Below are 23,062 nucleotides of genomic sequence, written 5' to 3' on the forward strand. Positions count from 1 at the left end.
TTTTCTTCTGCTGAACTGCTGCTCGCGGGATGATTTTAGTATTTCAGGCCATTCTCTGTAAACTGTAGAGATGGCTGTGCAGGAAAATCCCAGCAGATCAGCAGTTTGTGAAATACTCAGACCAGCCTGTCCACAACTAACAACCATCCAAGTCCCTTAAATCACCTTTCTTACTCATTCTGATGCTCAGTTTGAACTTCAGCAGCTCATCTTGACTATGTCTGCATGCCTGCATGAGTGGAATTGCTGCCATGTGATTGCTCTATTTGAACATTTGCATTAACAAGCACTCTAACAGGTGTACCTAATAAAATGGTTGAGTGTAGATATTCATAAATGGCATAAATGTGTTATTCTTTTTTCTATTTTTAAAATTAAAAACGGATGTGATCGCCTGTTTACATTTCATACATGAACTGGCTTTTTTCAAATATTAGACACAAAAAACATGTCACACTCTTTAACTACAGTCAGTGTTTGCTGTTAAGCAACAGCTATTTATGGCCTCGGACACACACAGGTTGTGCAATCGGCATCATTTGCTACGTTCTGAATGATGAGACTCACCCTGAGCTCACCCTGCATGTCGAATTTCTGTCAATAACCTTCCTCCCGGTCCTAGAAAATGTGCGTGCATGTTGCTTAGTTCATTTGTCCTCAGGCTTCAGCTCTAGTTAAAGTCTGCAGCTATGAATAGTTCCCTTCATTAGTATGTGCTGCAGAAATCCCGCTTGCCTTCTCACCTGGATTAAAGTGACAGTGAGAGATGGCAGAAATGAAGTTGGCCCTCCTTGGTACCTGTTGACCTTCCGTTGTTGATAAATGTCTCCAGACACAATTCAGATCATCCGTCTATCAAAAAAGTTTTGTGCCAGCTGACTGGAGAGAAGCCAAACAGAGCCAGGTGTCACAGAAGCGGCTTTTCATTTATTGCTTGGTTGTTTTAGGAGAGTAAGGTACAGATGCAGCATACAGAATGCAATGTGCAAAAAGGAGATAAAAAAAGATTGCATGCCATGTGCTGCTGACACTACAGGCTTCACTACGCTCTGGTGCAACAGTGGGACCACATCATAGCCTCAGGGTTTTTTAAAGCCTACTTTCACCACTTGTTGCACAAAACCTCGCGGTTATTTAAGATATTTAGTAAAAAATGTTACCCAACATCTGCCTGTGAGTCACGAGTATTGTGTTACGAGGCTTTGCATAACTGTGTGGGTGATATTGTGTGTTTCGATGTGTATGTGAATGAGAAACCGAAAGATGATGGTAGGGAGTAGGTGTTTGTTGTTCTTATGCAATTTTCATAGTCATTTTCTCTGCGTGTGTGTGTGTGTGTGCGCGTGTGTGTGTGTGTGTGTGTGTGTGTGTGTGTGTGTGTGTGTGTCAGTTGTCAGTGCCCAGGGTCTCCAGGCCAAGGACAGGACAGGTTCCAGTGATCCTTATGTGACCATCCAAGTGGGTAAAACCAAGAAGAGAACAAAGACAATCTACGGCAACCTGAACCCAGTCTGGGAGGAAAAGTTCAGCTTGTAAGTGCAAGTTGCTGTTTTCCTCCAGGTTTAAAACGTAGTTGGAGCTGAAAGCTATGTGCCTCTGTCACGGTGACCCCGCTGTGCAAGAAGATGATTTGTAATCGTTTTCCTGAAGGTCCCGCACATCCATAGGAAACCCACACAGATGATTTCACTTGGTTCGTTAGAGGTCTTTTCAACACTGTGTGGGTTTGCACAGAGTATTCCTCGTGATCATCTTTGCTGTGTTGTTCCTGATCACAGCATCTTTTTTAAGTACACGGAGCCCAGTGGAACAGATGTAAAGGTGTGCAGGACTTAGAAATAGCAAAATGCATATACAGCAGTAGTATCAGTATCTGTGGTTCCTTTGGGTCCAATGGGTTGTGGCCTTGGGATCATATATCCAGGCAGATTAATGCCTGGGTTTTCATCAAGTTTTTATATTGTGGTCTAACATTGTTTCCATGAGGGAGGCCTGACATGTGAGGTGTGTGATTGTGCCGCAGCAATGGTGGGCGGTACGTTTCAAAGTAACACCCACGTCAATGTCTAGACCAAAGTTTCCCAGGAAAATCCAACTTTAAAGGCAGCAGTCATGTTAAGCACGCCTCCTGTCAGTGGGTTGAATGTTGTGGATGTTCTGTTTGATAGAATTTTGTATGTCCTCCTTTGGTTTTCATTGACTTTATTATATAATCTGATTAATAAGTAAGGAATATTTGAACAGCTGCAGACCAGTGTGGGTCAGTTAGCACTAATGCGTCTTATTAGCTTTTATTGTCTGGTGCAACATTGGTAGCCCTCTCACTTTGTATATTTATATGAATTTTAGAGCAGTTAAGAAGTTTAAAACTTTCCTCTGTACGGATAAAGCACATAAGAGGAGAGGTTTGGAGATTTAAAATATGCACGATGTAAAGTTGCGTCACATGCACTTCTTCAAGCTATATTTCAGCTTTGGGTTAGGACATCTATTTTTTTTTTTTTTTAATAAATATAGCCAAGACGAAAACATTTTTTTTCCTTCAAATTAATGAGTCAGGAGCTGCTGGCTGCAGAGTGATAAAGCATGTGGTTCTTAAATCATTTCAAACATATGTTTATTTGCTCTGGGCTTGCATATGCCTCAGCTGCGTGCTGCCACATGTGTCAAAACAACAGCCCACCCACCTGTTCCCTGTCTGCACAGCGAGTGCCACAACTCATCAGATCGGATCAAGCTGCGGGTTTGGGACGAGGACGATGACATCAAGTCGCGAGTGAAGCAGCGTCTGAAGAGGGAGTCGGACGACTTCCTGGGACAGAGCATCATTGAGGTCCGAACGCTCAGTGGAGAGATGGACGTGTGGTATACCCTGGGTATGTAGTCACTCAGAACTCAGAGGATTATGGGAATAAATGTCTCAGAGTGTTTGTTTGTCATCTAAGACCTAAAGAGCATCTCAAATTCAACTCTGAGTGATGTTTCACTTCAGAGTAATTGTGTCTGTGTTTTTCTCTACTTACAGAAAAGAGGACAGACAAGTCGGCGGTGTCTGGTGCCATCCGTCTTCAGATCAGCGTGGAGATTGAGGGAGAGGAGAAGGTGGCGCCCTACCACGTGCAGTACATGTGCCTTCATGAGGTAAAGGACATCAAACATGTCGTGGGGACACTGACTGTATTTGTTAAACAGTTTGCTATGCTATAGTTTCTATTCAGATGAAGCTATCAACAAAGAAATGGTTAAAACAGCTTTCACAATTTACCACATAAAAGAGAGACCACGGCACGAGCACAACGATTATGGTCGTGTGCGATAAGTCTGTTTACAATTGAACGGGGTCAGGTTGACAATTACATGCAGTCTGTGTGTGACAATACTGCAGTCAGCTGTGAATAAATCAGTGCTGTGTACACAGAGACATTAAATCAGATTGAATTAAACAGAAATTCAAATTAGCTACTTACATTTACCAGAGAACTTCAATCTATACATCTAAAAACCACAAACCAGGCGAGAAATTTGGGTGTAGTGATGGATGCAGACCTAAACTTAGAAAAACACATTAAGACAATAACAAAGTCAGCTTACTATCACCTCAAGAATATATCAAGGATAAAAGATCTGATGTCTCAACAGGACCTGGAAAAACTAGTCCATGCATTCATCTTTAGTAGGCTTGATTACTGTAACAGCATCTTTACAGGTCTACCTAAAAAATCAGTCAGACAACTACAGCTCATTCAGAACTCTGCTGCTCGAGTCCTCACTAAGACCAAAAAAGTGGACCACATCAGTCCAGCTCTGAGGTCCTTACACTGGCTGCCTGTCCGTCAGAGGATAGACTTTAAAGTTCTGATGCTGGCCTATAAAGCTCTGAATGGTTTAGGACCAAAATACATCAATGACCTCCTGACCCAGTATGAACCATCCAGATCCCTCAGGTCATCTGGATCCGGTCTTTTATCAGTTCCCAGAGTCAGAACCAGACACGGAGAAGCTGCATTCAGCTTTTATGCTCCTTATATCTGGAACAAACTCCCAGAAAGCCTCAGATCAGCTGAAACACTCAGTTTATTTAAATCCAGGTTGAAGACTCACCTGTTCTCAGCTGCATTTGAATAAAGCACCAAATCCACACTTTAAGCTTAAATTTCAAAACTTACATTTAACTACTGATTTTATCTACTGTTTTGATTTTATATACTGTTGTTTGTTTGTTTGTTTGTTTGTTTGTTAATTAGTTAGTTAGTTTATTTGCTTGTTTTATTCAATTTTAAATCATGCTTTTTATTTGTTCTTGTTTCTAATGTCTCTGTAAAGCACTTTGAATCACCTTGTTGTTGAATTGTGCTATACAAATAAACTTGCCTTGCCTTTAGAGTCCAGCCAGAACCTCACAGGTTTGAAACTGAAGTTTCTCCACAAATAGAGACGCAGTGTAACTGCACAACGGCACGGGCGCTCGGTGACCTTGTTTTTATATGAATACAACCAGAATATAACCAGCTGAGTCACGTCTCCTATTGTAAAGAGACTCATCGCAGTCAGTCTGTGTGATCTGTCTGCATTTATTGACCAGATGGCAGATTGGATTGTTTGGAAGCAGGTTGCCTCCCACCAGTAACCCTGCACGCTCAACCTCTGGCCAATCAGTTGGTCACTGCAGCTTTTTGCAACTGGTTGCTGAAATAGAAAAATATCTGTGCAATCACTGATAAACCACTGATGCCATTTTTACTCCATTCTTACTGAAACATAACTACAGAAACAACAATAAAAACAAAACAGCTTAGGGGCAGCAACCGAGAAAGACTGATCACCTTCAGATTTCAGGTGAGAGGAGGGCACTGAAGGAATGACTTTTGATTGTTTTTGGTTATCCGAAAAGTCTTGGAACGTTTTTCACACCTCTTTGGGATTTCTGTTTGAAATGGAAATATTCATAAATACTTTTTGAGGATCAGTAGACACACGTCTGAGTCTGTTTGCTAACACAAAACAGATTCCTAAAATAAACAAAGTTGTTTCATGTGGTTAATAATTACAGTTACATTTTTAAAATTTTAAATCCTCTCTCTAGAATACGTTTCACTTTACGACGGATGTCGAGGGAGGCGGCGCGGTGAAGATCCCGGCCGCTCAGGGAGACGACGCGTGGAAGGTTTACTTTGATGAAGTGCAACAGGAAATTGTGGATGAGTTTGCGATGCGTTACGGCGTTGAGTCCATCTTCCAGGCCATGACGTAAGCTCTGTTTGCAAACTTACCGAACACTTGACTACAGTCCATCCAACAGGCTGTGATGTGAGGTAGATGTATCAGGAGGGGCTCGTCGGTATTATTTGTGGACCTGTGTGTTTCCTGCATGTTAATGTGATGGGAGGCATTAATGTCATGAACTATAAACAACATGCAAATTAGTTTATCTCACCTAATGAGAAAAGATGACCCCTCACCTCAGAGATTTCCCTGCTGTTTGGTTGGATCATTGCAGGCAGGGGCACAGAAGCACTCAGCAAGCATTCATACACACATCCTGGTTTAATTGCATTAATAATGTCAGAATTTGGGCTTAAAGGGACGTGTGTTGGTTTTGTGTGCTGGGAAAAGGAGCGCAATCACATAACGCAATCATGTGGGGAAATATTGAGTGAAGTGAAGCTGTAAGCAGAAGTGGGCCAGACTCTGTCCCAGCGGAAATGTGGATATGAGCCGTTCAATGACACAGCCAAATGAAAGTGGTGATTGGAATATACAAGAACACTGTGGCCATTATAGAAGTCTCACTAAGAACTCGGTGAACCGAACAGCTCCTTCACCGATGAGGAAATTAATTTATTCACCTGTTTTTAGGACCCTGTCTAACATTTCACACACTCTAAATGGTATGTGTGTATTTGTTTGTACCAAACAATTTATAATTTTGTGGATAAGTTTAGAAGCAATTTGGCATCCTGCAAAAGTGAGCTTCTAAGGGCTCCGCTTCAAACTTCCACACTGGGAAACATCAATGACATCAGGGGCCAGACACTTGCAGCTTCTGAGATGTTTTATTTCAGTAAAAAGAAATTAAATGTCAGTTTCCCTAAAAGCTTGTTCACATACATTATGCTCCACTTAACATATAAAAAAGTCATCATGTTAGTCAACTGAAAAAATGCATTCTGATTACGTTTTACGTGAAGGTTGCCGCACAGTTGCCATACAACTGGCTGTTTAATTAAATGTAATATATTATTTTTCCCCTCAATATGACAACTCAGTGTAGTGTCTGCTTTCTGTGTGAGAAAGTTTGTTTTTATCATGTAGTTTCTCTGCTCTTTACAGCCTCTGCTTCTCAGAAAAAGCTACCACTCGCAAATACTCATATTCTTTTTGCAGCATCTTCCACTGAATGAGCCATTTCCTCTGCGACAGTGAAACCTGGTTTCATCACTTTGAGATTTGGCTCAAAGACAGTTTTTTGCTGTAGCTGCATGCATCTTTTCAGTTCAGTGGCTTTCTGAAACCTCTCCACCCCCTCGTATGACTCCACATCTTTTGCTGGCGTGTGGATTCAAAATGACAACACAAAGAATATGAGATCATCTTGTGACGCGTGGATACAGGGGCCAGTCTTTAGAGTGAATAAAGGAGTTCCCATTCTCCAGCCTCCGTTAAAACTGGCTGCCTTCAGCATCAGCTTTCCTGTTTTGTGTCATTCTGTGTTTGCTACATTGCTGCTAAGATATTTAGACCACAGCCAAAACCAAGTGGACCAAAACTGATTCAAATGTAGCTATGGGGACAGAAAAATGCTTGCACATCTCAGATTTTATTCTACACCCAGGGTATGTTTGCACCCAACTCAAATCCATTTGGTCCATCCATATCCAGTTTCCTTTAGCTTTTTTTGGGGTCTTCAGAGGGAAATACTGTTTAACTCCCCCCCCCCCCCCCCCCCCCCAATGTTAAATCATCATTGGCAATATTAATTTCGGGTCCACACAAGAAGTTTCCTTCTTTCTTCATCTTCATTGACTTAATTTTTTGATCATTTCCCGTCCGTCTCTCTTTGTGTCTTTTGTTTTTCACCTTCTCATTATGTTTCGCTATTTCCTTCCTGCCTTCCTGCCTTCCTGCGTCCACTTCAATTACTCTCTCCCTTTTCTCCGTAATTTATATCCTCCTCCTGCTTCCACTGATTCCCCCTCTGGCCTCTTTATGTCTCATTCTCGACCTTCTTACCCTCTGTCCTCACCTGTCTTATCCTAATTGCTTACCCACCTTCCTTCCCGCCTCTCCATAACCACTTCTGCCTTTTTTTAACCTGCTAACTGCATTTATATCCTCAATCTTCCTTTCTCTTTCTCCCCTGCCCGTTTCCCCACATTTCTTCTCCTGCTCAGCCAATTCTCTTGCCTGTCCTCTAAGTACATGCTGTCAGGGGTGCCGGCAGTGATGAGCACCCTGCTGGCCAACATCAATGCCTTCTACGCCCACCCCACCGCCTCCACCAATGTCTCTGCTCCAGCCAGATTTGCAGCCTCCAACTTCGGGGTAAGTGAACACCCATCACGATAAAATATAAATGTAAAGTTGATCATCCAGTGAGAACATTTTGGGACGTGGTAAAACTGCAGTAATTCTCATGCTAAACTAAAAAAGACTAAAGAGATAGTTTATTAACATGATGTATTAACTGTCAAGAGCTTCAATGAGAGGCAAGCTGATTAAACACACACACTATGACTCAGAATAAAGGCTTAGAGTGAATGAAGCTGAAGGCTGAGATGAGACGTTTGTAATTCTAAGTGTCAAATATTGGGTAGCAGTGGTTGGCTCGTTTTCTCTTTGTTAGCTTTTTCTCTTCAAAAAGTTACATAATAATGGAGCTCTATTATTTCTGTGTCTGTCCTTGTGGTAGTGGAGCTGAATGAGTCTGTTAGACAAGGTGCTCTGCTGACTGTCCAGTAGAGCTGGGCGATATGAGATTTTTCCATATCACGATATGTTTTTTTCATTTCAGTCGATAACGATATATATCACGATATAAGCCAAATAACTAAATTTGTAAGATTTAAATGTGCCGTTGCTCACAAGTAAAATGTGAAATAATCAGCCGCTTGTTTTGATTTAAATATTTATTTCCCATAATAAGTTCAACAGGGCAGATGTACTTAAGGAAAATGAGACTTCAGTTTCAAATAAATAAAGGCAAATATTGCAAACTAAACAAAAAGCAGCCGCTAAAGCGTTTAAGTTTGAAAATAGAACAAACAAAACAGACTAAATTGTCACTTCCACTTAGAAACAAAATATTAATTCTAAAAATAAATCTTAGTTTTTTTTTTACAGAAGAACAGACAAAATTGACTAACTTCTGTCAATGTCAATATCAAATGAACTGAGAACTAAAAGGAAATTCTCACTCTCCTTGTTGTATAGCTGAGCTTTTCCAACAGTTTTAAAATAAAGATGCTAACAGAACATTCTTTAAATCCTAGGTACACATCCAAGGTGCAACACACACACACACACACACACACACACACACACACACACACACACACACATATACATATATATATATATACACATATATATATATATATATATATATATATATATATATATATATATATATATATACACATATATATATATATATATATATATATATATATATATATATATATATATATATATACATATATACACATATACACATATACATATATACACACAAGAGCTGAGGTTCTGTATTAGCCAATTGGGATCCTGATAGAACCCCAAAATTCTAAATTTTATTTGGCACATTTTGTCAACTTGATTTACACTGAAGAGTGACTGAATATTTGCCTATTATGCATGCCAACAGCAACTATTACCTCAAATAAATAGGCTGACATGAAGAATATTCTTTCTGATGTTTATTTTTTAACAATAACCATTGAAGTGATTTAGATCTCTAGCTTTTAATATGTTTACATGGGCTCAAAAACACAATTAAAAGAGGCATTTTTAATTTTATTCTGCTTCCCAACTTACCGATAGCTGAGTGAAGTCGATGTCCGAAGCACTGCAGCCGGGTCCAGTTATTCAGGGATGTGGCCTTCACTATATTTGTCCCACTATCGGTTGTGATGCAGACTTGTTTGTCTTCACTCAGTCCCCAGGATGCAAGCGCTTCTGACAGTCCTAATGCAATTACTTCACCCGTGTGGTCGTCGGGAAGGTAGGCAGCTTGAAGACATTTGCTTTTCAGATTCCAGTCTTGGTCGATATAGTGGGCAGTAAGGCTAAGGTAAGGTTCTGACGTGCGACTTGACCACATGTCGGATGTAGTAGCGAAGAACGATACAGTTTGTAGCTCCTTCTCAACAGCCTCACGGCACTCTCTATATAGCGTTGGAAGCGCTATCTGAGAGAAATGTTTACGTCCAGGGAGTTGGTAACGAGGATCCAGTACCTTAATTAGCTGCTTGAATCCTTCATTTTCGACCGTGTTTATTGGTAGCATGTCTTTAGCAAGACAGTAGGCTATGGCATTCGTTATGTCGCTATGTCTCTTAGCTTTTTTGTCATATGGTAAGACGCTGGAGAAAGCCGACTCAATTGACTGTTGCTGCTTCGCAGGGATTCCCCCGGTTGTTTTCGATGACAAATTAGCACTTTCAGTCAGAGATTGAGCGTACTCTTGTGGGTGGCACTGCTTCAGGTGATGAAACAGGTTAGTTGTATTTCCAGTCTTGGTGGGAACATGCTGTCGGCACAACTTACAGTGCGTGCTACTCTGTTTTTTGTCGGACTTCAAATAGCCGAAATATCTCCACACTACGGAACTTTTCCGGCCCTTCCTTTCGACAATCTCTTCGGCATTCGAGCTGTCATCTGTGTTCTCTTCCGTTCTCTCGGTTGATTTTTCTCTACTTGGTGCACTCATTTTCTCCATCACCCAGTCGACACGGCGGTTAGCTGCTAGCTGCTTCACAAACAAATACGCACGTGCGCCTTGGCACTTGTGCTGTACGTAACAAGTCACGTGACGTGACGCTGCGGCTGTGATTGGTTCGGCTCTGCGCTACTTAATTTGGATTGGATGACTTTTTTTTTCTTTTCTTTTTTTTTAAGAGGACAAGAGCGGCGAGGTCTATCGCGATAGTTTAATTTCTCTATCGAGTAAAAGTTATATCGCGATACATATCGTTATCGTTATATCGCCCAGCTCTACTGTCCAGTAAGTGTTGCAGAAGGCAGTGAGGATTATTCATGAAGCTTCAGACGTGTGCCAGTCACAGAGCCAGTGTTCCCAATTACTTTATTCAGTCTGTTGGTGTCACCAGCTGATGATGCTCCCCCAGCAGACCACAGCTCTAGATGCAACAGAGCTGTGGTCTGTTAAAAAACCTCCAACATCTTGCTGCACTGCACAGAGACATACAACACCTCTGTGTTGGTCTTTCAGTTCAGCCTGTCAATGTCGATGCCCAGGTTGTTTGTGTACTCCATCACATCAGCATCCTGTCACAGGGTAGACACAAGACATGTAGCCATCCTCTTCCTTCTGAGGTCAACATCCATATCTCTCGCGTCTCTGTCCGCATAGCATAGCGCAGTCCCCCGAGGGGCTCCGGTACTGCACATCACCAAGTCAGTCGGACCACTGCTCAGTCTCAAGTACTGTGGCCTGTTTGTCAACTAGTGAGTAATCCATGAGGTGGTGGACATGTTTGAAACGTCCTGTACTGTAGCTTCTCCCTCAGGAGCAGTGGACCGATCACTGTTGTCACTCAAACAAATTCAGAAATGGCGGCTGGTTCTGTTATTGCTCTTCAAAGCAAATTTTCTGCACAACAAGACTTCAGCAGAATATTTGAAACCATTTATTTACTAATGCATGTGCCAAATGTATTACATAACCATAAAATCTGTGCCCTTTCATCCTTGCTCAATGCCATCACTTTAACTCCAGTTTCTTGGTAATAATAATAATTATTATTATTTTAAGTGTCGATTTCCTTGAATCGAAGCAAACACTTTGGTTAAACATGCCTTGGAAAATTAGTTAAAGTAATTGCATAGCCACCAACAAAAGTGCCAGTGCGGTTATTCCAGTAATTCCCACCACATCACGTCCACAGTGTGCTTCTTTTTCTACATCCATATCATGATCAGGATTATTTAGATCAACACCGGCTGTAGTTGCTGTGTTGGCATCGACTTTGAAACTAACTCTCTCTCTGCAAACTCTTGTGCAGGAGCTCAGTGAGCTCGACTGGAAAATAACATTTTAGGAGTAAAAAGTAAACCATATTCACCAAAAAGAGCAAAGAAGATACAAAACCAGCAAAAGAACCGAATTTTAGAGAATCTTGACTGCAGTTTAATCTTTTAAGATGGTATTTGATGATGTAGCTTTAAAGCTACAGTTTGACCTAAAGTGAGCAAAGTCTTCTCACAGAAGGTGACCCAGGTAACGCCTGAAGCCTTGCAGTCTATTTCACGTAGGTATCCATGAGAGCGGCCGTACAAACCCAGCAGGTTTATCTCTATTCTGCTAATAATCTGCCCCATTAAAAGGTAATGTCATATCGCTGTTGGACCTTTGGAATGGCTCTGAACTTCGAGGTAGCACAAATTTGGCTCGTGGACCCCAGAGGAGCCACAGGCAGGGGGACAATGACAGTTAGAGGCCGAGCTTAATGACTCCTGGGATGGTTGCCAATAGCGAATCTCCTACTGGTCACACTCGGGCGCTAACGATATACGAGCATCCTCAGGCTGAGTGCTCCTACTTTAAAGGGTCCGGGGAAGCAGACAGACCTGCTCTCACTGTGGGCCACGGCGTTGCAGGTCTATTTCTGAGCTGCCAGCCTGGATAAGTTTACTTATCTCATTTAATTTCACTAAATTGACTCGTTTTCTGTGTGGGTATCAAAGAATGTTTCATTAGGCTGTTTTCTTTCCCTGTTTGATGACAGAGGGCGTCAGTAATATTTGAAGGACTTGACAGTAATTAATGCACAGCGGCGAAATATTAAAGTTTGAATTTGTGCATGGAATATTCAGTCGAGTCTCTGCAACTCGCACCAATGAATGTTTTTCTATTAAAATGTTCGCTTCGTACATAAATACGAAGGTTCTTAATTTAACTCATCTAAATTCATCAAAGTGCTTAAATAAATTTCTTTAAAAAGATTTAACAAGGCATTAAAGCTACTGAACAGGAAGCACAAATAAACTGATATGACAACCACAAATGTAAAGCACATATGTCATCATATCAAACTCTGCTTTACTTATGAGACTGAGCACATACAGTGTTCAGTTTTCCAAAACTAGCTGGCTGAAGCTGATATAATTGCAGCTTCCTTCTCATTGGGGACTGAATAAAAGGTGTTTTAGTGACCATTCGTACTTCAGCCAAAGTGGCTGCGTGTAATTGGTTCATTTCTTTGACTCCAAATGGTTTGTGTGGATGGATTTGGATGAGTTTTTTCTTTCTAAGCTGAGACAGGACCTCCGAGATTTAATAGGTTTTTTTTGCCATTCCAAGTTTCAAATTAAGTCTACATCTTCAAGTACATATCAAATGAAAAGGGCGGTTAAGAAAAATGGGTCTCGATCTTCTCAAGTAAATAATTGCAGACCAATTCTGATCCATGTCTAGAGGCTCTTTTTTTTTGGAGGAGGTGGTCTTGGACTTTACCCGCATTTCTGGTTCATGTCTGATTATTATTACTACTAGTAGTAGTAATAAAAATATAAAAATATTAACTGTCCTGTTCATGTATGCCCAGCACTGGGCATCTCACTGCCCCCTGGTTTGATTCCTGCTGTGTGACAGTGACTGTGTGGAGTGGAGAATAAAGGACCCAAATGCAGACAAAACAAAGCGCGGAAACAAACTTAATGTTAACTGAAAGTGAGCCATTTATTAAAGGCTGGTTTCAACTGTACAAAACAAGGCAAAACTAAAAACTGGCCTAAACTGGGTGAACTAATGCTAAACATAAAAAAACCTTGAGCGTGAACATGAAAAACCTGAACTGTGAAGACTTGGCAAAAGTACATGAAAATCCTGGAAAACCTGCCACGAGCATAGCAGAATAACAGACGACGAGGAATGAGTGAAAACACACACAGGAGATGAGCAGGAAACACATGGAGAAACAGCTGATTAGAACCAACCTAAGCATAATAGAAATGAGCGTAGATAAACTAATGAACTTGAACCATCAACATCAAAATATATTAAAACTGAAAACACTGGGTCACATGACCCGGGATCGTGACATGCTGGTGACCTTTGCTTTGAATGAACGATGCTTTCGCCCCATCATGTTTCCACAGTCACTGCTGAATACCCAGCTATGGTTAGTATATCCAGATTTATAATATATATTTAAAGGATAGAGATGCATTTATTAATGAGTCACATCTTCTTGAAATCATTGAGTCGCTGTGTTTAATTATTTGCATCGACTTGATCTGTTTATTTATTTTCTTTCTTTTTTTGTAGTTTTACACTGAACCACAATCACCACTAACTTTCTTATTTTGTTTTTTTTCTCTTGATAAACCATCTGCTCGGTGACACTCGTGTCTTTTGCCCTCTTTTCATTTGCTGGAGCTTTTTTTGTGTTTCTGCCCTCTGCAGTGCTGCTGTGCTTCCTCTAAGATACGCAGCACTCTGAAAACCTAGGCATTATTTACCTCCACCTTCCGTTTCCTGGGATTTTATTACTTTTATTTATTTATTTATTGCCTTGAATGTTTAGCCAGTCCAAAAGCACCTGTTGCCATGGCAATGAGGTGCTTTTCTGATTTGTACGACTTCACTTGAGCCTTTCCATTCGATACAAAGAAAGCAAAAAGGAGGAAGTGCTCTGGGAACTACACGGTGTCAGACCCTCTCAGACCCCCTCGCTGTCATCTTTGAAACATAATCCACGGGCCAGACGTCGTCGTCTCCATCTTCTCTTTCCTATTTTCTCTACCCGACCCTGCTTCTGTCTGGAAACAGATACCATCGTATTGATCGGTTCCTCCCGTCTTCTTCTGCCGTAATTCATCTCTGAAATCATGTCATCAGCTGATAGTTTTAATGCCATTGTTGAGAAGAGCAGGTGTGTGTGTGTGTGTGTGTGTGTGTGTGTGTGTGTGTGTGTGTGTGTGTGTGTGTGTGTGTGTGTGTGTGTGTGTGTGTGTGTGTGTTAGACTGGTACAAATATCTACAGACATGCTGGTGCCTCACACCTCCCACCTGTTTCTTGCGGGTGAAGCTGTACATTCTGTCAATGGGAACAGGATTCGCTGGATTTTTTTGTTTGCTCGCTTTCACATAGACCAACTTTCCTGGGGAACAATTACTGAGCATCTGCAGTGTGCTCCTGTTTGGCTTTGCCCCCCAAGCTGTTATACAGACCTGGGATCTCGCCGGCCGTCAGCCCGTAAAGTTGAAGACGCTGTGAATATCTTGTTTGACAAGTACTTTAATCAGAAAAAATGAAACTCTAAGGAGCAGCAGCAAACTTGATGAGCAATCCCTGCTCTTTAAAAGCACTTTTGCAGTGGAGTAGGTCACGGGAAATTGAATAGGTTCATGTAAGCTGAGTGTAAAATGTTTTATCTGCAAATTTACTGGATAATGGCAAAACTTACATTCGCTCCTCTGAAGTGGTTCTTTCATGGGGGGAGCTGATTTTTCTGAGTCATTTTGGGGCCATTTTAGACCCTCAGTGTGGCTGGATGTGAGTGGGAGCAGAGGCACTGTGAAGGTAGATGTCAGCACAGTGTGTTAGAAATGGGCTTTATAACAGCTATATAACAGCAGTTTTCCTGGAAGAACTACTGTTAAGTATCCATTTCATGGGTCAGACAAAAACAAACGTTATTAATATTTCATTTTATTTAGTAAACATAAACAGGGCGATGTTTGTGAACTTTAAAAACACCATCAATGTGGTCTGTTTTGTCATGAAGCAGGTGTAAATAATTAATCTTCATTTGCTCCTGTTATCTTTTGAGCGCCCTGTAGGGGAATTGCAGCCAATTGGCTGAAGGTGAAGAAGCTCTCTGTGGATTGGCTCTGCTGTTAGTGTGTATTTAATGAAGAAAAAGGAAAACCACTTGAATATGTTGGTTTTATTAGTAAGACTTGATTGTGCAAAAGTTACTTACAATATGCAAACAAATAAAACTGATTCCTTACAGGGAAACGTGCTGTGAGATCATCGTTCCACAGTTTTTGAACAGGATGTGACTTCCCGGTGTGTTTGTTTGTGTTATTAAACCAAAGTCATGTAGTTCAGAAGATAAATGCCCAAAGGGAAAAATAAAATGTTGTCAATCAGTTCCAGCCATGTCAACAAATGTCCCGGCTTTTCATCATTGCAGAGCCTTTTTCAGTTTTCCTCTGCAACTCTTTCAAAATGATAAGACAGAAGTAAAGTGCACTGGCAAGCCTCCATTATATCTGAAAATGGTGACCGGCGGAGCTTTAACAGCATGACACAGAGTAGTCTGTACATGGGTCGTCAGGTTGTCTAGGGTTAAATAAGCCTGAGAGCGTGTCTGGCAGTCGAATTATTCATGGTTTGTTACCAACTTCTGTTTGGCTTGTAGACTTATTGAAGTGTTTTTCTGCTTTGGGCAACAGTCTTTGCACGACCAGAGCAATACAAGCACTTTCCTTCCAAGATAATTTGATGTCATCTGCCTGCAGCAACTTGTTTAAGGTGCCTTTTATTGGCTTGTGGTGAGCGTGCACCTGCTCCACACGGGAAAAGCAGAAGCTGTGGTGCTGAAAGCAGCTCGCAGCGGTTTTCATTAATGTGTGGGGAAATTTCAGAAGGAGGAAACAAGGATGTGATTTGGGTTCATATATAGATAACGCTGAGATTGATCCCTTTGTTTAAACCCATTAGTAATAAAGTTACCAAAAATAATGTTTTTACACAAAACTTTCTCAGACCTCCCAAGATTCGGTCGAAGGCAGAAGGACACCGTCTGCTGGTCAGGACGAAAAAGGGTTCAGTAGAGAGAATAGAATAGAATAGAATACAATAGAATAGAATATTGATCCCAAAGAGGAAATGTATTTCTAGTAGTGATGGGTATCGTTTAGGTTTTATCCGATACCGGTGCCAAATCGGTACTTTTGAAACGGTGCCGGTGCTCAAACGGTGCTCAAACCGGTGCTTAAAGAATGGAGAACACAAAATTGGTCCAAAAACCTCTCATGTTCAGCTGTTTTTTTGTAAAAAGATAACAATGTTAGCCTTTTCTGCAGCTATGGGGCATATATGGTATCACTCTTGGCTGGAAGCAGTGCTTAAACAATGGAAAAAACACAAACTTTGTCCTAAACCTCTCATGTTTAATTGTTTTCCACTTTTTCTTTGGTCATTTTAGCCTTTTTGGCCAGGGTGAAGGGAGTATCTGCCATCAAACAAGAAGACAGCTGCATGTAGCTATGATGATGTTTGCTAGTTCACCTTACATGCATTAATGTAATAACGTGGTTAGCCTACTCAACGTAAATTACACACGAACAACATGAAGCTACTCACGCAGAGAAGAACGGCTGCTGCTGCATCATCATCCTCATCATTTCTGCTACACTGGCAGGGCTAGGGGCCAGGACTCTCCTCTTCGGGTTCTTGGGGGATGTTGCAAACTCCGGGTCCGATAACAGGCACCACACCCGCAGTAGATGTGCTCGGTGTGAGGTCTCGCAGCAAGCTATCAAATACGGCGCATTTCTGGGCTTTTGAAAAAAAACGCTATGCATTGCCAGGTGTTTCATCGGATTCTTGGTGTTACCTCCTTTGACAGTATCACAGTATCAGCTTAAAGCACTTGTTGCTGCTGAGTTTGCATCTTCTGCTGTGAAGTACAGCCAGACTTTTGACCGCTTCGCCTTGGGCATTTTTAATCTGTAGCTCTGCTCTAAAAGAACGCACGTACCTGGACCCGCCTACTATCCTCGGAAACGTAAAATGATTGGCTAGAAGTGTATCTCAGCTCAGGAAAAAAAAGCACCGAAATAAAGCACCGAAATGTGCGCTGCTTTTCGGTCTGGTTACTACCGTTTATGTCAGAACCGGTGCCATCATGGCACCGGACACCGGTACCCATCCCTAATTTCTAGTTTAAAAGTTCCAAACAGTACAGCCACCATATACATGCAAAGCACAACAAACCACAATCTGAGTAACGCTAAACATCAGTATAACTGTTGTGCTGCACTCAGTGACCTCGTTAGTACAGACTGCTGTACAGATCACTGATTGAACAAGACACAGAGAAGCTCTTTATCTTCTAACAGAAGGTAACCGTTCATATTGCGAGTACAGGGTCGCACAGAGTAACCCTCGTTGTAACACTTGCTGTTAATAAAGAGTCAGGACTGTGATGGGCGTCGTGGCTGTGATTTTCATGGCTGTCTGCAACCTTCATCTCACTGTTACTGAGAGATCTCTAAACCGTGCTGTTATTCCATATCTGATTACACAGAAGTGTCATTTCTTTATTTAACATTTATTTAACCAGGAAGTTAACGTCTCTTTGTCAAGGAAAACTTCCCCAAGACGTCACACCATTACAGTGTTACAAGTTTAAAGTTAAATATCTGCATTTAAAGTAAATAATAAATAAATAAGCAAAAACAGGAGAACTCAAAGTAAAAGCAAAGCATCTACAGGTCTCCAGCTGAGCAGCACCACCTGAATGTCTCACAGGACCCCAGAACAAGACGAGCAATAATAGTGATCTAAGAAAAAACAGGCTCGCCAAATCTAGTCAATACAGTTTCAGTCATAATACAAATTACAGAAAATCCTTAATATCACAGTGGCTGACACGGCCGTCTTCTAAGAATATGGAATACAATGCAAATGTATTACATATATGTATCATATGTTTGTTTTCATCAGAAAAACTTATGACAGGAGCAGAGGACAGGAAGGTGTCAGCATGTGGGGAGGAGCTACAATAACAAGGCGTTCATTATAATCATTACCAAGAGAGGACGAGCGGCGAGTGTGGTGGACAAAGATGGGTTTGCTCTGGGGAAGGACACCATGGGGACGGTGGGATGTTTTAAAGGTCAAAACTAAGATTTGTCCTTTTTTCATGCTTTTTAGGTTAAAAGTGTTTCTGGTGTTTCACACAATCAACGCGGTGACATTTGGCATGTTCATCACTTTAAGTTAAGGTTCTAGGCTGGTTACAGCTGTACGAGAAGGTTGATCAGAGATCAGTGGTAGCTTGGATAGCTTGGTGTCTCTATAGGCTGGCTACAACACACAGAGACAGAAACCTGCTGGGGTTTTATTTGTTTGTGTTAAAATGTTGAAATATTAGAATTCCCTCACCAAAACAGTGGGACGGTCTTCTCAGAGAGGCTTTTAGTGAAGCTGACCTCAGAGTAAGGCTCCGACACAGTTGAGGTCAGGTTCAGTAACTTGAATTAGTTGAGGTGAAGCCTAGCAGACGACTGCCTGCTGCTGCCTCCTCTGTGATTATGATCTGTCAGCAGAAGCAGCCACTACCTAATGGCAAAATTAGCTTTAGGGACCAACCTATTAACGTGTTCATCTCTTCTGTAATGTTGGACCTTTTAAAATGGGAGCTTTGGGAACTAACTCATCTGTGGAAATCTGTGGAAATAGCCACAAGGACCTGATGTATTTGGCACTTTTTGGTTTAATTTGCTTGCTTTCAGCAGATTTAATCCATCAGTCCTTCCATTTGCTTTTATTTATCCAGGGCCGGGGCACAGGGCAACAACCTAAGCAGAGAAGCCCAGACCTCCTTCCCCTCAGACACTTCCTCAGGCTTATCCAGGGGAGCACCAATATAATAAAACTCCAAAATCTAATCATCATAAGGATTACTATAAGCAGATGTCATTAATGTGCACCGCAGCGAGGCAGTGGTCCTTAATTCGAGCCTTCCCTTCCCTGGTTTAGGCTCCAGCACCCTGGCACCATGGCTTTAAAAGATGATTTGAATAGCGTCCGACTGATCGCTGACCTTATGTTAAATTAGAGAAAAATCTATTTTGGAGAAACAAAATGCGCTCTTGTGTGTTCAGTATTTGGTGTCTTAATTAGGTTATTTTAATAGTATTGCACAGATAAATTGGTGCATCCAAGTTTCCCCAGCAAATAACTGTATTTACAGCAGCGGGAGGGTCTGTGTGGGAATGACTAAAAACAATGTTCCTGGTAATGAAGGGATGTGTCATATGGCTCAGTGGTGTGGTTTTAAAAGTAGACGACAGCTCTTTGTTACAGGGGGAAAAAAGTTACAAAAAATGTTTATTTCACAGAGTTTTGGATAGTAAATAAATAATATTAGCAGCTGAAGCTTTTTAAGTCAGATTTGATCTTGGGTATGTACTTGTACTAGTTAGTGGATTTCCCTCCTCCCTCTCCTTCATCTTTTCTCCTTCATCACCAAACTTGTCTTCTTACTTTCTTAACGGTGACTCACAAAGCTGCACCACACTGTGTATCGGTCTCTGTTTCAAACATGGTCATTAACTGTTTTCGTTGTTCCTGCCATCACAGGACGCACAGATAGTCACATTTTTTTAATTGCTCATTTGTGCCAGTTATTGTTGGCTATTGTCCATCGTTGCACCCCAGGATTAAAACAAAGGGAAACCCTGTGCAGTATGTTAACAATTCAGCTGTTATGCAAGCATGAGGGTTTACTTTTCTTAGGACACGAAACACTGAGAATCGTTACACAATCGCAATGCACCCATTTTAGTATCCACCTCTGTCCTTACCTGTTAGATAAATGTTTGGGTTTTTTAATAATTTGTAATGACTAACAAGAAAGCCTGCACTTCTTTCTTCTGCCCCCTCATTTTCTCTCGATTAAACTCAATATTTTCACCTCCTCAGTTTATCAGCCACGTCGTGACTCCCAGCACAGCAGAGGACTCTGTCCCTCTCCCAGTTTCAAGTTGCTTTATTGCCTTTCCATGTAAATACATCTCTGGTGCCAAAGCATATGAAGGAAGATAGAGGGGAAAAAATTAAAAATAAGCATTGGGGATGCCTGTACTGGCTGACTGGCCATCGATCACAGGCTGGTTTGATTCCTGGCTGTTCCCATCCAGATGTCTTCCTGTATTTAACTAAGATGCAGAGCACCAAAGAGCTCTGCTGAACACTAACAGTTTTATTTTGTAAGTTCTACTCTTGGTTGGTTCGGTAATACCTAATAACAGAATGATCCTCCAGAACGCACTGTAGTCCACAGCAGGGGTGGAACATATGTCTTGAGTAGCTGTCTGATATGCAAAAGAAGAGAAATAACAGATGCGTCTGTTTAAAAGTGCAGCCAAACAAACTCACCTGTGAGAATTTAATGTGAAACTTTCTCCCAACAAAGTTTAAAAATCTCAGGAAACAGGAAAATGAAAATATGCACTTTCACCATCCCGTGAATTCTGCCTCACGCTGCATGCGTTGCTCCCTGAGTGGTAACTACACATTGCAAATAAGTTTACTCAGTCATCTCCTACATTGTATCTGATGATCTGTAAATTCCCTTTTATGCTCACCAGGTGAAAACTCTGCCTGTAGTTCTGATTCTGCTGAAGAATCTCAAAGGATGATCACAAACAAGTTCTGCGTGTACTCTCAGGCTGCACAGGAAGTCTTATATTTATGTACTTATACTGCTTATACTGTACGTCTCAAGTATTTTCAACAAGAGAGGAGAAAGTCCCTGAATGGTTGTTGCTGTGGTTGCTGTGGCTCATTAGGTAGAGCAGCGTGAGTGGTATGATCCCTGGCTCCTGCAGTACAGGAGCGACATATGGATCATCCATGAATATGTGAATGAATAAAGTGGTTTTAAAAATGGTCAAATGTTTTTATTAAAAAGCCTAATATAAATGCCAATCTATTTTTGTGTCCAAGTTTTTTCCTCGATTCAGCAGAGGTCATAAAGTGCAAAGTACCAGAAAGTGCCAAACCCGCTTTCCAACTTGCAAATATATTCATGCAGCTCAGTTTGTATTTTGCACATGCATAGAAAAAAGCACATCTCCTTTTTGACACTTTTGTGAGACGCATCATTCTTTTATCTCCACATCTCTTCTTTTTCTGCTTTCAAATTCTGTATACAGTATGTTCAGTAGAGACACACAGACTGAGGACATTCATGTCTGTCTTCCTCACTGTTTGACAGAAGTACAAGAATCTGAGTTTCTCCTTCTTTTTCCCAACAGAAAGACCGTTTTGTGAAGCTCCTGGATCAGCTGCACAACTCCCTGCGTATCGATCTCTCCATGTACAGAGTGAGTCAGAGCTTCCAGCTGCTGATAATAGTTTCTTAACTGCAAACAGAGAATACGTTCGTATTAATTCAGTCGTTCACAAGATAGCACACGATAGAGGGCAGAAGTCAAACTAGACTACACGGACTACTTACTACATATTTCACCCCCTTCTGCTGTAAGGCAGTTTCCTTATTTCCTGCCAAAAATAACAATAAAAAAATCACCCAGCTGTTGTCCGTTTTCTTTATTTTAAGTTAATTCTGGACCTACAGAAATATGTGAATATAGCATTGGTTTCCATTTGTAGCCAAACGTTTTGCTTGTTATACAATTGAGTGCTTGATTCGATGAATGTTACAGTTTCATCACCATTATGAACAAGAGTTACAGAATATAAGAGCCTAGAAGAGCCTGACCTAAATAGGCTGATGCATTTTAGAAGAAACATAATTAACCAAGTGTTCGTGTGTGTTTATGTGCAGAATAACTTCCCAGCCAGCAGCAAGGCTCGCCTCAGTGACCTCAAATCTACTGTGGATCTTCTCACCAGCATCACTTTCTTCAGAATGAAGGTAGAATCAGCTCATAGTGTATAATCACTAATATCATAGCACTAAAACCAAACAGACAAAACACTGCTGTTATATTATAAGGTTAGATACCTTTAATGATGAAGTATTGACTCAAAGTATTAAATGTATTTTATAGATTTTAGCTTGTTTATAGAGCTTATGTAGATGGATGGATAAATAGATGTTTTTGATACACTTTATATGAAATATACATTTTTTTCCCCTTTGTAATCAGGTTGGTTGGGTTGCTGTTGGATTAGGACATCATAGTTGCACTGTAGTGCAGCATGCTACAATTAAAAGCTATACTTTAGCTGTTAGCAGTAGCGCATGGTCAAAGTAGCTAATTATTTTACTTGAATCTCTCTCTTCCAATTATGTCCTTCCATCTATTGTCTTATCATGTTAATTACACCTTCCTCTGTCTCTTCCTCGCTCTCTTGTTGGGAAGGCTGTCCCTCCTGCTACACTTCTCTGTGGCTAGTGCTAGGAACAGCAAGGGCCTTATATTAGTTCTTGCTGGTACTACGGTGCAGCTGCAAACACAAAATTTAAAGCATTGGTAAAATAAAGAAAAGAATGTAAAATACAGTAACAATGTATACTATACAGAAACACTGCACTGCCACCCCACGTCCCCTCTCTGGAGATTATAGCGTCCTGCTTTTTATCAGGCAAATTTATATTCTAGATTAATAACATGATAACATTGATATTCACCCACTGTGTTCTGTCTTCCCACTCCAATACCCGGTCTCATGCAGGTCTTGGAACTGCAGAGTCCTCCCCGTGCAGCCAACGTGGTGCGAGATTGCGTCAAGGCCTGCCTGAACTCCACCTACGAGTATATCTTTAACAACTGTCTGGAGCTCTTCAACCGCCAGTTTCAACCCGCCGTCCAAGCAGTGAGTGGCTATGACAATAAATAAATAAATACTAATACTAAATACTAAGTATCGACATGTTTTAAGCTTCCACAACAGATCAATACATCTTCTGGGAAATTTGTAAATGTTTGACTGAGAGAAGTGATAATACAACAGTATTTCCCATCAGCTACAACCAAACCCTAAACAATATGTCTGTTAGAGTGATAGAAAGCAGTAGTTTGCTCTCTATCACTATCCAGTGTTGTATAGTGTTACAAAGATCTATGAGTTACTTTTCATGTGACTACAGTGGTTTCTCCCTATTC

At 41.1% G+C, this 23,062-nt stretch overlaps 1 protein-coding gene across 1 annotated transcript in view; it reads left to right on the forward strand.

Annotated features, from left to right (window-relative positions):
• unc13ba (unc-13 homolog Ba (C. elegans)) overlaps positions 1 to 23,062 on the forward strand; it is a 194,544-nt gene that overhangs the window by 136,385 nt on the left and 35,097 nt on the right. The window contains exons 17-24 of the mRNA XM_080894442.1: positions 1,391 to 1,532; positions 2,707 to 2,876; positions 3,026 to 3,141; positions 5,084 to 5,247; positions 7,392 to 7,542; positions 21,245 to 21,313; positions 21,778 to 21,867; positions 22,632 to 22,772. Coding sequence (XP_080750568.1) covers positions 1,391 to 1,532; positions 2,707 to 2,876; positions 3,026 to 3,141; positions 5,084 to 5,247; positions 7,392 to 7,542; positions 21,245 to 21,313; positions 21,778 to 21,867; positions 22,632 to 22,772 — 1,043 coding nt within the window. The remainder of the gene's footprint in view (positions 1 to 1,390; positions 1,533 to 2,706; positions 2,877 to 3,025; positions 3,142 to 5,083; positions 5,248 to 7,391; positions 7,543 to 21,244; positions 21,314 to 21,777; positions 21,868 to 22,631; positions 22,773 to 23,062) is intronic.

The sequence above is a fragment of the Rhamphochromis sp. 'chilingali' genome, assembly GCF_963969265.1.
Source record: "Rhamphochromis sp. 'chilingali' genome assembly, chromosome: 10".
NCBI lineage: Eukaryota > Metazoa > Chordata > Actinopteri > Cichliformes > Cichlidae > Rhamphochromis > Rhamphochromis sp. 'chilingali'.